The following is a 16,626-nucleotide window of genomic DNA, read 5'->3' as shown; positions in this document are numbered from 1 at the left end:
TCCCATTGGCTGCGCCGAGGCATGGAGACAGCCCGGCCGGCCCCTCGGGGGGCGGGGCCCGCGCCAGCGCGCCTTTCCGATTGGCTGTTGTAATGGCCAATCAGGGGCGGCCGGAGTTGTGGCGGTGGGGGGGGCGTTAACCCCTGAGTGTCCGGCGCGGGTGTCACGTGAGCTGGCGGGGACGCGGCGGGCGCGGGCACGCGTGGGCGCTGGGCCGGGGTCCCTGTGCCACCCGTGGGGACGCGTGGGGTCCCTGTGCCACCGGGTCCTGTCCCCATGCCGTGCCCATGTCCCCCTGTGCCACCGGCTCCTGTCCCCGTGACGCGTGGGGTCCCTGTGCCACCGGGTCCTGTCCCCATGACGTGCCCGTGTCACCCTGTGCCACTGGGTCCTGTCCCCGTGACGCGTGGGGTCCCTGTGCCACTGGGTCCTGTCCCCGTGCCATGCCTGTGTCCCCGTGTCACTGGTGTCCTGTCCCCATGAAATGTGGGGTCCTCCTGTGCCACTGGGTCCTGTCCCCATGCCGTGCCCATGTCCCCCTGTGCCACCGGCTCCTGTCCCCGTGACGCGTGGGGTCCCTGTGTCACTGGGTCCTGTCCCCATGCCGTGTCCATGTCCCCCTGTGCCACTGGGTCCTGTCCCTGTGACGCGTGGGGTCCCTGTGTCACTGGGTCCTGTCCCCGTGCCATGCCTGTGTCCCCGTGTCACTGGTGTCCTGTCCCCATGAAATGTGGGGTCCTCCTGTGCCACTGGGTCCTGTCCCCATGCCGTGCCCATGTCCCCCTGTGCCACTGGGGTCCTGTCCACGTGACTTGTGGGGTCCCTGTGCCATCCGGGTCTTGTTCTGTCCCACACCCGGGTCCCCCCATGCCACGTGGGGTCGTGTCACCACAACCTGCTGGGGTCCCCCTGTGCCAACGGAGTCCTGTCCCCACGTCACATCAGTGTCCCGCTTTGCCATGCTGGGGCCCTGTCCTTGTGCCACTGGGGTCCCCCTGTGCCACATGGGGTCCCGTCCCCTGTGCCATGCTGGTGTCCCCTGTGCCACATGGGGTCACGTCCTTGTGCCATGTGGGGTCTCCCTGTGCTATCAGGGTCCTGCCCTGTGCCATGCCGGTGTCCCCCTGTGCCATCAGGACCCTGTCCCCGTGCTACGTGGTGTCCCCCATGCCATGCGGGTCCCACTTCTGTCCCTTGCAGGATCCCATCCCTCTGCCGTGCCCATGTCCCCCTGTGCCATCGGAATCCTGTCCTCACGCCATGCCGGGGTCCCCCTGTGCCACGTGGGGTCCCACCCCTGTGCTACGCAGTGTCTCCTGTGCCATGGGGGTCTTGTCCTGTCCCATGCCCATGTCCCCCTGTGCCAGCGGAGTCCTGTCCTCATGCCATGGCTGTGTCCCCCTGTGCCATCAGGGTCCCGTCCCCGTGCCATTGGGGTCCCCCATGCCCCATGCAGGGGGTGACGGCCATGCAAGGTGGGGTCCCCCCTCATCCCCCCCTTGTCCCCCTTCGTCCCCGGTGACCCAGCGGAACCGGGGCTGACCCTGCCCCGGCGTGGGAGGCCGCACCGGGGAGGCGCTTCCTCAGGAAACCCCCCGGCCGCTGCCCGCCTGGCGCGGCCACCACCGCCACAGCGCCCGGTGTCACCGCCACGGCACCGCCACCGCGCCCAGTGGCACCGCCGCGGCACCGCTACCGCTGCCGGGGGTACGTGTGCCACGAGGGCCCTGCCTGCCTGCGGGCGCCCACTGGGCTGGGGGGTGCATGGAGGGGTGGGCGCGCCGGCGGGGCGCGGGTGCGCGCAGGGGTGGGTGTGCAGTGGCTTGCACACTCGCGGGGTGTGCATGGAGCCGTGCACACTCGTGGGGTGTGCGCCAAGGGGGTTGCATGCTTGTGGGGGTGCGGGTGCTCACGGGGGGTGCATGGAGGGGCATGCGTGCTCACAGGGTGTAAGTGCTCACAGGAGGGTGCACGGAGGGGCGTGCAAGCTCACAGGCTGCGCACGGGGGGGGTTTGCATGCTCGTGGGGGGGTGGGTGCTCACAGGGGGGTGCACGGGGTGATTTGCACACTCATGGGTTTGCACACTGGGTGTCTGGTGCAGATGCCCCGTGCCAACCCAGCGGCTGGGTGAAGATCCAGGTGCCACCCCGGTCCCAGGTGGGGGTCAGGGTGCTCCTCCGGGTCCCGCTTGCCCTTTGGGTGCCAGCCTGGGTGCCTGGTGCTGCCCCACAGGCCATGCCACTGCTGAAAAAAACACCCAAGGAGGAGGAGGAGGATGGCGATCCCTTCGCCGCCAACCCTGAGAGCCGCTACTGCCGTCGGGCCACCCTGGAGCGCCTAGTGGGTCTGGCACCCTTCGGCCGCACCCGCCGCCCCCCCCCCAAAGATGGGGATGGGGACAGTGGCCAGGCGCGGCGGCGGTCGGAGGATTTCGGGCTGCTGCGGCGGCTGCCGGGGCGGCGCAAGGCCAGCGTGGAGGCACTGGCGGAAAGACCGGTCCCCAAGCGCAGCTCACTGCTACGGCTGGCCTTGGGGACACGGGGACGGCGGGCATCCACAGGCGAGCGCTCTCCAACGGTGGAGAGCGAGGGGGTGTCTGATGGGGACCAGGACAGCGGGGGACAGCGGCAGGAGGGGCGCGGAAAGGCCAGGGAGCCGCTCTCGGGTGAGAGGGGACGGGAGGCATGGGGATGGGGTCGGGGGGGACATGAGACATGGGCATGGGGACATGGGACATGAGAATGGGGACTGGGGACATGGGGATGGGGACAAGGGGATGGGGACATGAGAGGACCATGGAATCTAGAGCGTGGGCGTGGGGCCATGGGGACACAGGAGGGCATAGGACATGGAGGGACACTGGCATAGGGATTGTGGGACATGGGAACATGGGACCACCGGGAGCACGGGGCATGGGATGTTGTGAGATGGGGACGCGTGCCAGGGGCCATGGGTGGCCTTGGGTGCCATCAGAGCACCCATGGCTGCCCACCCCCCACCAGTGCTGGAGATCCTGGAGCTGATCCAGCGGCGGGAGCTGGTGGCGGCTGACGAGCAGATCATCGCGCTGGAGGCAGAGTGCATGGCCTCCTGCCCATCCCTGTCCCCGTCAGTTGTCCCTGCAGCTGGGCGGCAGGCGCGGGACGTGGCGCTGCTCTACGAGGCACTGCTGGCGCAGCTCTGGGCAGTGGTGGGTGAAGCGGTGCCCGCCGGGCGCCCCTACCCGCCCTTGCGCTCGGTGATCCGGGTGCTGGAGCAGGAGGAGGCGGCCGACAGCCGGCACCCGCCGGGCACCCCAGGGCGCCCACGCGCCCTCCGGCGCCGCTGGCAAGAGGCAGTGGGACGGGCCGCAGGCGAGAGGTTGGCGCAGGTGGCACCCGCCGCCGGGTTGGGTGCCAGGTTGGCAGCGTTGGCGGCTCGGTTGGTGGGCGATCTGGGGGCTGTGCGGTGCCACGTGGCACCCGCTTACCCCCCCGAGTACGGCGCCTTCGGGGTCTACGCCCGCGGGTACCACCGGGCGCTGGCACAGCAGCTGGGCGCGCTGGCACAGAGACCCCTCGCCGTGCCCGACCTCTACCTGCTGCTCGACTGGCACAGCAACACCTACCCCAGGTGAGACCCCCCCCCAGCACCCGCTGTCACCCACTGGACCCCACAGCATCCATGCCCCCGCCACACTGGGCACTCCGTGCCAGCCAGTGCCACCCCCTGGCACACTGGCCACCCCTAGGGCTGTTGCCTGGGTGATGGTGAGTGCTGGGCACCCCGGTGCCACCCTGGGCGGGCGCTGTGAGGTCCCTGTGCCCACAGGGAGGTGCTGGGGCACCCTGAGGTGGGGGCCCTGCTGCAGGCGCAGGCGCTGGGGCCCCTCCTGCCCCCCGAGACCCAGCGCAGCCTCGAGAGCTCCTGCATTGCTGCTGTCAAGGTATGGGCACCGCAGCGGGCACCGGGACAGGCAAGGGATGGGGACTGGAATGGGGGCAGGGATGGAAGCATGGTGGGCACCAGGGTGGCACTGGGATGGGAACACTGGGCATTGTGGTGGCACGGGGAGGGGCATCAGGGTGGCACTGGGATGGACACACAGTGGGCATGGTGGTGGCACTGGGATGGGCACCGGGATGGGCACAGGTACAGTCCCAGGGCTAGGTGCTGGCAGGGGACCCTGCGCCCTGCTGTCCCCACGCCCGGTGTCCCCATGCCCTCTGTGCCCGATGTCAGGCGAAGGTGGAGGTGGCAGTGGCGCAGGAGCTGCAGCTCAGCGAGGACATGTGGGCGGAGGAGGCCTCCAGCGAGGAGCTGCAGGAGGGACTGGCCACCCGCATCACCGGGGTACGGGCACAGTGCCCACTGGGCACCTGCACCCCTGGGCCCATCCCCTGGCGACCCAGGGTTCTGCGGGGTGACCCACAGCCCCCTAAGGGTGCTGGGGTGGCTGGGTACCCCACAGAGGTGCCAGGGTGCCTGGGTACCCCATAGGGATGCCAGGGTGCCTGGGTACCCCATAGGGGCACTGGGGTGGCTGGGCACCCTGTAGGGACACCAAGGTGCCCACGTACCCCATAAGGACGCCAGGGTGCCCGGGTACCCCATAGGGATGCCAGGATGCCAAGGTGCCCCAAGGGGATGGCGGGGTGGCTGGTACCCCAGGGGACGCCAGGGTGGTGGCCATGTCCCCAGGGGACAGCAGGCTGGTGGCCGTGCCCCCGTCCCCAGCGGTGCCCGTGCCCACAGCTGCTGCGGGCGCACGTGGACCGAGCCCCCCAGATCACCCCTGAGTTTGGCATGGAGATGGCACACAGCCTCCTGGGCGTGCTGGTGGCCTTCCTGCACAGGTGGGCACGGGGACAAGGGGGGGACATGAGGGCACAGGGATGTGGGGGGACAGGGGATGGGCACAGGGACATGGGCACTGTGGGGGGACAGGAGCCACAAGGCACAGGATAGAGCTGGGATGGCCATGGGGGGCACGGGGGGAGCATGGCACATGGGTGCCGGGACCCCTGGGTGCTGTGTTCCCAGGGTGCCGTGTCCTCTGGGTGTTGGGGTCCCCTGGGTGCCGGGTCGCCAGGGTGCCAGCACAGATGACCCGTGTGGGTGCCCTCAGTTTCCAGCGGAAGGTGGAGCGGTTCCTGGAGGCCCCTGGCGAAGCCACCCCACCTGATGGTGCCACTGGCCGGGCCATCGCCCTGGTCAACTGCTGCCCCCCCTTCAGGTGAGAGCACCCCGAGCACCCCCTCCTCGCGTCCCTGGGGTGCTCGGGGGGCTCAGGGCCTCCGGCAGCACCCGCTGACCTCTCCATGGCAGGACCTTCGCCGAGCGCCTGGCACAGTTTGGACACCCGGAGAGCGAGGAGCCCCGGCGCCAGGCTCACGCCGCCCTGGACAAGGTGACCCGGCTCTGCAACCACGTCCTCACCCAGCGCCTCTTCGAGGACCTCAAGGTGCCCACACGGCGCGCGGTGGCCTGGGGAGGGGACAGCCAGCGAGGTGCACCAGGGTGCTGGGCAGGGTGCCCATCAGTTGGGTGCTGAGCCAGGGTGATGCTTATGGTGCCTGTTGGTTGGGTGCTGAGCTGGGTGACACCCATGGGTGCGATGCTCCTGGTGGCCTCCTACCCCCTGGGCACCACCCAGGGTGCCACCCATGGGTGCTGGGACAGCTGCCCACCCTAGCTGCTCTCCCCCAGCCCTACTTCAACAAACTAATGAAGCGCAAGTGGCTGACGAGCTCCGACGCCTTCGACACCATCGTGATGCTCATCACCAGCTTCACCCAGAAGCTGCGCCCACTGCGCCCCGAGCCCTACCAGGTGGGTGCTGGGTTTGACACCGCAGGGCGACTGCCATCACCGGTGGCTTCTGTTGACCCTTGTGCCACAGGTGCTGGTGAGCGAGGTGCACCGGCGGGTGCTCATCGAGTACGTGCGGCCGCTGCTGCAGGTGCGCTTGGTCTGCACCTCGGCCAAGATGCGTGCCCGGGTGGCCGCCCGCCTTGGGGACGAAGCCCGCCAGCTCCGTGAACTCTTCAGCCGCTTGGTGAGAACGCATCCCCTCCCCGGCACCCTTGGGTGCTCCTCGGGTGGGGGCACCGGCGCTGAGGTCCCTTGCACCCGCAGGATTCGGCCTCGCCCTGGCTGGATTCGGTGGTGCCACGGTTGAGGGAGCTGCTGGTACTGGAGGACACGGCGGCGCTGCAGATGGAGGTGGGCGTCCTGGTGAGGGACTTCCCCGACGTCCGGTGAGTGCTGGCAGCCAGCGGTGGCCCCAGGGGGATGGCAGTGAGGTGGCATGGCCAGGCGGGACACCATGGCCCCATAGGGACAGGAGTGGGGTGGCACATGTCCCCATAGTCGCTGCAGCAGAGTGACATGGCCAGGCGAGATGCCACCTCCCCGTAGGGAGGGGGGCAGGACACGGTGTCCCCACGGAGACCGGAGCGGGGTGACAGGACGCCGCGTCCGTCCTTCCCGGCAGCCCCCGCCCCGCTGCCGCTCCATCCTGGCCGCCCGCCGGGAAGCGGCTGCAGCCTCGCGCCAAGTCCCGTCCCCAAGGGGGGCCGGTGGCACGCGCAGGCCCGGCAGGACGCCGCCACTTCGGGGGCTTTAAATAGAAGCAGTCCTGGCTGCAACTGGTACCAGTTAAACCTGGGACCGGGATTTGCCCCAGGGCTGGGTGTAACACTGTGCCCCAATGCTGGGTGCATGCCTCTTCCCAGATCTAGGTGCATTGCTGTGCCCCAGGGCTGGGTGCAATGCTGCGCCCCAAAGGCGGGGTGCATGCCTTGCCCTGAGCTGGCTGCGACGCTGCTCCCCAAATCTGGGTGCATGCCTCTCCCAGGGGCCTGGGGTGCCCAGCAGTGGGTGTCCCCGTCCCCTGAGCATCCCCATCCCACAGGCGGAAGCATGTGGCGGCGGTGCTGGACGTGCGGGGGCTGCGGGGTCAGGCGGCGCGGCAGGAGATCCTGGGGGTGGTGCAGGACCTGGAGCAGAGCGAGGCTGAGCCGGGGCTGCCGCGCCAACGCGCCTTCTTCTCTGAGCTGGCCGTGGCCCGCGAGGTGCGATGCCTCCCTTTCCACCTGCCGCGCCTGGCGCGCCTCTCCCGCCTGCGCCTGCGCCGCCCGCACCCCCAGCGCCCTGGCCAGGCACGGCTCTGAGCGCCCGCACCCGCAGGTGGGTGCTCACCTCCCTCAGAGAGGGGTGCATCACTGCACCCTGGAGCTGGGTGCAATCCTGCCCTCCAAATCTGGGTGCCTGCCTCCCCCGGAGCTGGATGCATTGCCCTGGCTGTGCTCGGAGCCCCCCAGGCCCGGGGGGGCTGTGCTGCCCCAGGCCAGAGCCCCTGGGACTGTGTATAAATGGTGTCAATGCTGTAAATTAACGCTGGCGCCAGCTCTTGTCCTTTGCTCTCACTCCAGGTCTGCGTGTGTGGGGACAGGGGACACGGGACCACCTCACGCATGGGGACGGGGGCCACGGGGCCACTGCGTGCACAGGGGCTGGGGGACACGGGGCTGTCCCCATGCGCAAGGGACAGAGGACACGGGGCCATCCCCGTGTGGGAGCTGGTTCCTCGTGCAAGGCCCCGTCCCGTGGTGGCCACTCCGGGGAGGGGAGGAAGGAAAGGGCCGCCGGTGCCTCGCCGGGAAGCCACTGCGGGGGGAGGACAGGGGGACACGACTGCCCTTCCCGGCACGGGGGGGACACCCGTCTGGACCCTGACGGGTGGCAGGGGGTTGGGGACAGTGTGACTCAGCCAAGGGCAGGATCGGGCCCGGGGGAGGTGGGGGGGAAGCCACCCTGGCCCCGCTCCATCCCGCCCCACCCTGCCTTGGCGCCTGGATCCGGCGCCTCGTGGGACACCCTGTCGTCCCCTGTCCCCCCCCCCCCCCGTGATGGAAAGTGGTGGGGGGACACAGGATATGGCCACCCCCCGTGTCCCTCCTGCCACCCGCCACCCCCAGAGCATTGTCACCCACTGCTGCCACGAGCTTGTCGGGTCTCAGCGCATCCTGGGGGAGCCATGGCTGAGGCCACTGTGTGCCCCCCACCCCCGTGTCAAAAATAGGCGAGTGCCGGATCCGGCCAGGAAGGAGCAAGGGCTAAAAATAAGTGGCCCCGGTGCGGCCGCGGCGGGAGCGGGGCCAGGGTCACTGTCCCTCGTGCCGTGGGAAGGGGACGGCGGCGGCAGGGGCGGAAGCAGCAGCGTCGGGTGGGGGCAGCGGGAAGGGACGGGGAGACCTGGGGGGGGACAGGGGTGGCCCCTGCACAGGGACAGGGCATGGGATGGCACGGGGGGGGGTGTCACAGGGATGGGAATGTGGGAACAGGGATGTCACTATGCCCAGGCACATGGGAACAGGGATGGGACCATGCCCAGGCACGTGGGGAGAAGGATGTCGCTGTGTCTGGAACCATGGGAACAGGGATGGGACCATGCAGGGACACATGGGGACAGGGATGGGACCATGTAGGTACATGGGACAGGGATGTCACTATGCAGGTGCATGGGGACAGGGACCCGCATTGTCCCCACAGTCCCTGAGTGCATCCCCGGGGGCGGGGGATGACGACACCCACCCCAGGGTGTGCCTAGCGTGTCCTGGCATGTCCTGTGTGCCAGCCCCGCTGTGAATCACCGTGTGCCTGACGTCAAGGCCTGGGGGGAAGGAAGGAAACCCCCCCAGGCAGCAGGGCTGGGGGACCGCAGGGACCCCCCCAACCTGGCATGGCCCCCTCATGGCACCTGGCTGGGCAGGGGACCCTCAGACCAGGCAGGGACTCCCTCAGACTGGGCAAGGACCCCCCTCAAATTGGGGGAGTATACCCCCAAACTGGGCAGAGACCCCCCCAAACTGGCAAGGACCCCTTGGGACTGGGTCCCCCTGGCGGCCACCCGGAGGGCTGCAGGCACCGGGGGCGTGGCTTGCGCTATGGGGGCGTGGCTTAGGAGGGCGCGGTCCTTTTATAACCGTGGCAGCAGAGCCCGCCCATCTTTACAGTTGATTGGCAGGCCGCTGGGCCAATCCCCCTCCAGCTCCATGTCCCCAAGGGTCTCTGAGCCTGGGGCTCCTGGTCCCCCCGAAGCTCCCTGGCCCCCAGGAATCGCTGGCCCTGGTCCCCGCTGCTCCCCCTCACCCAAGGGCTCTCCATCTGCAGAAGCTCCCTGTGGCACAGGCTCCAGCAGCTCCATGCCTCCATCACCTAGGTGGTCCCTGTCCCTCTTCGTCCCCAAGGACCCTGTGACCCTTGGCTCATGTCCCCAAGGTCCCCATGACCTGGGAAAGCTCCTCAACCCACAGCTTCTGTGTCCCCAGAAGCTCCCCAACCCATTTCCTCCACAAGAACCCCTTGGTGGCCATGGGTCCCCATTCTGATGCCACCCTGCCGGCGAGAAAGAAGAGACAGGGGAGCCGATCCGAAGCTGCTTTATTTGCCACGTTGGGATGAGTTGAGCGCGGACGCAGGGGACAAGCCGGCCCCAGAACAGTCACAAATACAGCACAGGCAATAATAATAATAATAATAATAATAAAAAATTAAACATCTCCTGGGGGCTGGCAGCCCCACACAACAAAAATATATATATAATATAGAGAGAGGACAGAGTCAACGCTGGCGAAGCTTGGTCACAAGAGAGGGATGGCACGGGGTTGGGGACGCCGGAGCCACCAGCGGGACCCGTGCAGGGAGGGTGGACGGGGCAGAGCCGTTCACAGTCGGGGGGGGGGGGGGGGACAAGCAGGATGGGAGCCCACCCAATATTATGGGTGCTGGAGAGGTCACCTGGAAGCCCAGCATCAGCAGCGGGGCTGGGACCCCCAAGGGGGAATCGGGACATGGAGTGTGGACACCATGGAGGGGATGGAGACAGCACATGGACCCCCCCCAGGGTGACAGAGATTTGGCAGGGGCACCTCCAGGGTGATGGAGATGCTGCAAGGACACCCATGGGACAGTGGAGATGCAGCACAGGCACCTCCAGGGTGATGGAGATGCTGCATGAACCCCCTAGGGCAACGGGGACACAGCAGAGACATCTCCAGGGCGATGGAGATACTGCAAGGACCCCATGGGATGGTGCTGTTGTGGCATAGACACCTCTAAGGTAATGAAGGTGCCACAGGGACTCTCCAAGGGAAATGTGACATGGACACCTCTAGGGTGAGGGAGATGCCACATGGACCCCCCCCCCCAGGATGATGGAGATGACATGGACATCTCCAGTGTAACAGAAATGACACAGGAACCTTCCCAGAGTGAGGGAGACACAGCATGGGCACCTCCAAAGTGATGGAGATGGCACAGGGACCCTCCCCAGGACAACAGAGATCAGGCACAGACACCTTTAAGGTGTCATAGGTGCCACAGGGACCTTCCCAGGGTGAATGAGATCAGGCATGGACATCTCCAAAGTGAAGGAGATGCAGCATGAATCCCCATGGGATGATGGGGATCAGGGACAGACACCTCTACGGTGATGGAGACACCACAGGGACATTCCCAGGGTGGTGGAAATCAGGCATGGACATCTCCAAAGGGATGGAGATGCTGGATGAATCCCCATGAGATGATGGGGATCAAGGACGGACACCTCTACAGTGATGGAGACACCACAGGGACATTCCCAGGGTGGTGGAAATCAGGCATGGAGATCTCCAAAGGCATGGAGATGCTGCATAAAGCCCCATGGGATGGTGTGGATTGGGCACACACACCTCTCAGCCAATGGAGACAATAAAGCAACCTTCCCAGGTGGATGGAAGTTGAGCAGAAACATCTCCGAAGCGATGGAGATGCTGCATAAAGCCCCATGGGACAACAGGGATTGGGGACAGACACCTCTAAGGTGATGGAGACACCACAGGAACCTTCCCCGGGTGGTGGAAATTGGGCAGGAACATCTCCAAAGGGATGGAGATGCTGCATGAACCCCCACGAGATGATGGGGATTGGGGACAGACACCTCTGAAGCGGCTGGGATGCCGCAGGAACAACAGAGACACATCATGGACACCTCCAACATGCTGGCCCCATCGCTGACACCCCACATCCAGGCGCCAAAACTGCCCTTCAACCTCACCAACATCCCAACCCCTGGGCCAACTGATCCAAAAAAAGGGGGGGAAAAAAGCCAAAAACCACAAAAAACACCACCCAGGGAGGGAGGAGGTGCCCGTTTTTGGGGGGGACCCCATTCACAACGCGAGGAGCGAGGGAGAATTCAAGGAGTCCGAGGACTGGTCGCTGCTGCTGCTCCGCTGATGCGAGGCTCCGCAGGTGGCTCCCTCTGGGTGGGTGAACACAAACGAAGACGTATAGGATGGGTTAGGTGGCCCCGAGGGGACCCCGGGTGCGAAGCAGCAGCTGGGGAAGGGGCCCTGGGCGCTCGGCTGGAACGGACCCGGGGGTAGGAAGGCGACGGTCCCCGCCGGCTCTTCCTTGCCCAGGGTGCTCACCTCGGCGGGGCCGGCACCCAAGGAGCCGACGTCCTCGAAGGGGAGCTTGCAGGCGGGGGCGTGGGCCACCAGGACAAACTCCAACCGTTCCTTCTCCTTCTGCAGCTCAGCGATCTCCGACTCCAGCTCGGCTTTCTCCTCCTCCAGCTGGTCTGTCTCCTGGGGCGGCAGTGGGGTGGAGTGAGATGGGCTGCAGGGGACACCACTGTCCCCCCCACCCCAGCCCTGGGGACATCACCCTCCCGTGGCCTGCAGGACGGGATCTTTCCTTTCTCCAGCATCCCTGGAGGTCCATCCGTCCCCCTCTGATGTCCTCTGCTACTAGACACAGTGTCCTCCTCCAGCACCTTTTGTCATCCTCCTCCCATGTCCCTGGCTCCTGGGGATGGCATTGTCCCCCTCCAGCATCCCTAGGTCTCCATCTGTTCCCCTCTGATGCTGCCTGCTCCTGGGGACATCATCATCCCCTTCCAGTGTCCCTTGCTCATGGGGACACTGTTGTCCCCATCCAACATCCCCAGCTCCCCAGGATGTGCACCCGTAGGCATCCATCTGTCCCCTCCAACACAGCCAGGTCCTGGGGACATCATCCCCTCCGGCATCCCTTGGTCCTGGGGACACCACTGTCCCCATCTTATGTCCCCAGCTCCCTGGAATCAGGGTCTACAGGCATCAGTCTGTCCACCTGTGATGTCCCCAGCTCCAAGGGTGTCATTGTCATTACAATCATCATCATCCCCTTCCAGTGTCCCTTGGTCCTGGGGACATCACTGTCCCCATCTGCTCCCATAGGCATCGACCTGTCTCCTTCCAACAAGCCCAAGTTAACCGTCCCCTTCCAATGTCCCCATGGCTTTGAGGACACCACTGTCCCCAAACATCCCCGGGAACCTGCCCCCGTAGACATCAACCCATCCCCTTGTGATGTCCCCAGCCTTTGGGGACATCACCATCCTAGAAAGCCACCACCATCCTCCTCGGACACCCCCAGCTGTGGTGACACCACCGTCCCCAGTGTGTCTCCAAGCACTCACCGCCTGCAGCCGATCCGTCAGCTCCCGGCGCCGGTTACGGCACTTGGCCGCCGCCAACTTGTTCCTCTCCCGCCGTACGCGGCGCTTCTCCTCCTCCTCCGGTGTCAGCTGCCAGAAGGACAGGACTATCAGCCAGCTGCCACCCATGTCCCCAGAGTCCCACCACCCTCCGGGTCCCCACCCACCCCCGGGGATAGGGATGCCACTCACCGTCTCCTCGCGGCTGCGCCGGGGCCGGGCGCGGGTGGGACGTGCTGGCGGCGCCGCTGGCCCCGTGGCAAAGGCACCCATGCCTGGCGTGGAGTAGCTGGGTCCCGGGAGGTCATAGGGATCGACAGGGGCGGTGGGAGGGGGGTGCGCCATGGGTGCCCCCAGGGGCTGCGACTGGGCCACCGAGGAGATGAGGGTGGGCTGCACCAGCCACTGCAGGTCCTGGCTGGTGGTGATGGCCGTCACCGTGGGCACGAAGGAGCCAGGCATGTCCCCCAGGCCGCTGCACTCCTGCGGAGAGGGGAAGGGAGTCAGACCCTGCCTGGCAGCACCCACAGGTGGGCTGGTGCTGCTACCCTCCCACCCTGCATGAGGGCCTTGTGTCTCCGGCACCAGCGTGCAAGAGCTCCCCGGCACTGACATGCAGCACCCTCGTGCCCCTGGCACTGACACACAAGTCCTTCCTGGCACCAACGTGCAAGAGGTCCCTGGCACTGATGCACGATGCCCTTGTGCCCCGGCACCAACATGCAAGTTGCTCCTGGCACCAAGGTGGAGGAGGTCCCCAGCACCAAGGCGTGAGGCTCCCTGTCCCCTGGCACCGATGTGCAAGAGCTCCCCAGCACAGACTCACAGTGCCCTCGTGCCCCTGGCACTGATGCACCAGACGCTGACGTCCCCAGCACCAACATGCAAGAGCCTCCTAGCACTGATGTACGACGATCCCTGTCCCTGACCTGCAAAAGTTCCCCAGCACTGATGCCCGACACCCTCATGGCCCTGGCACCAACGTGCAAGAGCCCTCAGCACTGACACATGACACTCTTGTGCCCCCAGCACCAACGTGCAATGCCCTTGGGCCCCTGGCACAGATGTGCAAGTCCTTCCAGGCACCGATGCACGATGCCCTCGTGCCCCCATTGCTGACGTGCAAGAGCTCCCTGGCACCACTGTGCAATGCCCTTGTGCCCCTGGCACAGACGTGCAAGGGCCTCCAGCACTGATGCGTGACACCCTCCTGCCCCTGCGTGCAAGGCTCCCTGTCCCCAGCACCATTCTGCAAGGCCCCCAGTGCTCGTGCACAAACATGCAAACCCCCCCGGCCCCGGCACACGATGGGCCCCAGCACCCAGCTCAGGGTGCCCCCATCCCCCCAGGGACGCCCCTTCTGCTTCCAGCTCTTTGCAGCTGGCAGCACCCGCCTCGCTGCACCAGGACCCCCCCCCCGCTTTGCACTGGGACCCCGCATACGGCTGGGACACCCTGAGGGTGTCAGGGGGGGCCGAGGGAACCCCCCAAATCCCACCAGCACCCAAATCCCGCATGGAGCTGGGGGAGGGGGGCACTAAGCCCCCACATTCCCGGTTGACTGGGAAATGTGTGTACACCGGGAAGGGGGTACGCATTACCCCCCCAGCTGCACCGGGACCTGGGGGGGGTGCAGTGCATCGCCCCCCCCCCCCCCCCCCCCCAGTTTCCACGGGGGGAGGACCTGAACCAACCATGAACCGGCTGTGCCCCCGTTACACCGGGACCCGGGGTGTGTGTGTGGCAGGGTGCATGAGCGCCCCCCAGTTGCACCGGGACACGGGGTGTGCGCGTGGGGGGGGAATGCACTGAGCCCCCCCGGTTGCACCGGGACCCGGGGTGTGCGCGTGGGGGGGGAATGCACTGAGCGCCCCCCGGTCGCACCGGGACCTGGCGGGGGGGGTGGAAGGCATTAAGCCCCCCCCAGCCCCGGTTCACGCGTGGAGGGAGCCCCAACCCCTCTGCCCCCCTCGCCGCAGCAGCAGCGGCAAGCCGGCGCGGGGGCGTGGCCAATCAGCGCGGTGGGCGTGGCCGCGCAGTGAGGGGGCGTGTCCCCCACGCGCGCCTCTCCTCCCCCCCTTAGCAACAGGGGGCGGCCGCCGCGTTCCAAAATAAACCCGCGCGCGCCGTACGTGCGCCGCGTCATCACGGAGGGTTCCAACGCGTCACGCGTTTACGCACGACCCCGCCCCCTCGGCGCCGCCTCCCCCCGGCGCGGAGCTCCCTCACCTGCGCGGCCGCCGCTGCCGCGGGGCTCCCGAAGGAATCGACCGAGGAAAGGTACTGGGACTCGGCCGAGGGCGAGGAGCTGCAGCGGGAACCCGAGTCGTAGTCACCGGGGAAGCCTTGGTACATGGCCCCGGGGGCGCGGGGGCTGCCCCGCCACGCCAAGGCTGCGGGTCAGGCTACCGGCATCCCGCTCTACCGAGCAAGCCCCCGCGCCTCGCTCTGCCGCTCCGGGTTAGGGCGACGGCTGTGGGAGTCTCTCGGGGCGAGTGTCCCGCTCTGCTCTGCCGTCCCGGGGCGCCGCTGCGAGCCCCAGCGTATCCGTCCCAGGCTCCGGTTGGCAGCTACGGAGTCCCGCTGCGCTGCTGCAAGCCCCGGTTCGCCGCTATAAACCCCGGTGCATCCGTGCCAGGCTCCGGTGCACCTCCACAAGCCCCAGTTCGCCGGTTCAAAGTCCCGGTGCAGCTGTCCCAGGCTCCGGTCCGCCGCTACAAGCTCTGGTGCACTGCTATAAGCCCCGGTGCAGCCGTCCCAGGCTCCGGTTCTCCGGTACAAAGTCCCGGTGCGCCTCTACAAACCCCGGTGCATCCGTTCTCAGGCTCCGGTTCGCTGATACAAAGTCCGGTTCGCTGCTATAAGCCCCAGTACATCCGTTCCCAGGCTCCGGTGCAAAGTCCCTGTTGGCCGCTAAACGCTCCGGTAAGTCCCTTCCCAGGCTCCGGTTCAGCCGCTACGAGCCCCGGTACATCCGCTCCGCCGGTGCAAAGTGCCGGTGACGCTCCCGCCGCTTCCCCCGATCTCCGCTTTTTATGAATGAACTGCTCACCGCCGCGCCGCCGCTTTATACGGCGGCGCCCCGCCCCCTGCGCTGACGTCACGCCCGCCGCCGCCGCCGCTCCGGGCCTCCCGGGACCCCCACGACCCCGCAGCCGCCGTCGCCGCCGTTGCCGCTGCCGTTCTGCGGCCCCGGGAGCCGCCGCCGCCGTTAAGAGGCTCCGCGGCGGGCGGAGAACGGGGGGGATCCCTCGCCCCGCCCCTCCGGAGTTCCTGTGACGCAATTAGCCATATATGGGCTTGTCTCGGAGTGTTTGTTTGGTATCCTAGCAATGACGTCACAGGGAATCCCTTCGCCGCCGCCGCCGCCGCCGCCGCCGAAACGCGTATTAATAGAAACGGGCGCCGCGGTTCTAGAAACGGCCTGAACCGTCCGGGGCGACGGCCCCGCACCCCCGGTAACCCCCCCCGGTAACCCCCCCCACCCGGTGACCCCCCCCCCCCCGGTAACACTCCCCCCTCCCCGGTGACACCCCTCCCCCGTAACCCCCCCCCCGCCCCGGGACCCCCCCCAGTACGTGGCACCGCGGACCGTCCCGGGGTGGGGGGGTCCCGGTAGCGCGGGGGGGACGGGGACCGGACCGCAGGGCCCCGCTACCGGAGCAATGGGAACCTCTCCCCGGGGTGTTATCGGGACCTCGCCGTGAGTCACCGAGGGGGATCCCGGTTCCGGGCCAACGGGGACTTTCCCCCGGGGTGTTTACCGGTGCAGGACTGCAGAGCACGGGGGGGGGTCCCGGTATGGGGGGTCCCGGTACCGGGGCAATGGGAACTTTCCCTCCAGGGTGTTTACCGGTACCGGACTGCAGAGCACCGGGGGGGGTCCCGGTATGGGGGGTCCCGGTACCGGGGCAATGGGAACTTTCCCTCCAGGGTGTTTACCGGTACCGGACTGCAGAGCACCGGGGGGTCCCGGTACGGGGACGATGGGACCCCCTCCACCTCCGGGATGCCACCGAGGCTGGGTTACAGAGCTTCGGGGAGTCTCCGGTACCAGACGGTGGCACACTGGGGGGGGGTTCCCGGTGCCGGGGTGCAGGGGCCACGGTCCCCATC

The 16,626-nt window shown here is 67.3% G+C and overlaps 2 protein-coding genes across 2 annotated transcripts; one reads left to right on the top strand and one right to left on the bottom strand.

Annotated features, from left to right (window-relative positions):
* The first annotated feature begins 158 nt into the window (after positions 1-158).
* Positions 159-7,355, top strand: EXOC3L2 (exocyst complex component 3 like 2). The gene is made up of 12 exons (XM_087729735.1): positions 159-1,707; positions 2,235-2,667; positions 3,005-3,614; positions 3,813-3,927; positions 4,224-4,334; positions 4,737-4,837; positions 5,110-5,217; positions 5,310-5,445; positions 5,691-5,813; positions 5,884-6,039; positions 6,120-6,241; positions 6,898-7,355. Exons 2-12 carry the CDS (start codon positions 2,238-2,240, stop codon positions 7,154-7,156), a joined length of 2,271 nt encoding a protein of 756 aa, XP_087585861.1. The 5' UTR covers positions 159-1,707; positions 2,235-2,237; the 3' UTR covers positions 7,157-7,355.
* Positions 7,356-9,411: 2,056 nt separating this feature from the next.
* Positions 9,412-15,612, bottom strand: FOSB (FosB proto-oncogene, AP-1 transcription factor subunit). Its single transcript, XM_009473657.2, has 4 exons — positions 14,740-15,612; positions 12,703-12,993; positions 12,493-12,600; positions 9,412-11,617 (listed from the first exon to the last, which is right to left on the bottom strand). Exons 1-4 carry the CDS (start codon positions 14,863-14,865, stop codon positions 11,198-11,200), a joined length of 945 nt encoding a protein of 314 aa, XP_009471932.1. The 5' UTR covers positions 14,866-15,612; the 3' UTR covers positions 9,412-11,197.
* Between the last annotated feature and the right edge of the window lie 1,014 nt (positions 15,613-16,626).

Source organism: Nipponia nippon, unplaced genomic scaffold, assembly GCF_047370975.1.
Source record: "Nipponia nippon isolate SJK-2023a ecotype South Korea unplaced genomic scaffold, ASM4737097v1 scaffold_46, whole genome shotgun sequence".
NCBI lineage: Eukaryota > Metazoa > Chordata > Aves > Pelecaniformes > Threskiornithidae > Nipponia > Nipponia nippon.
Note: the sequence above shows the minus strand (reverse complement) of the source record. Positions and strands in the feature narration are given on the sequence as shown.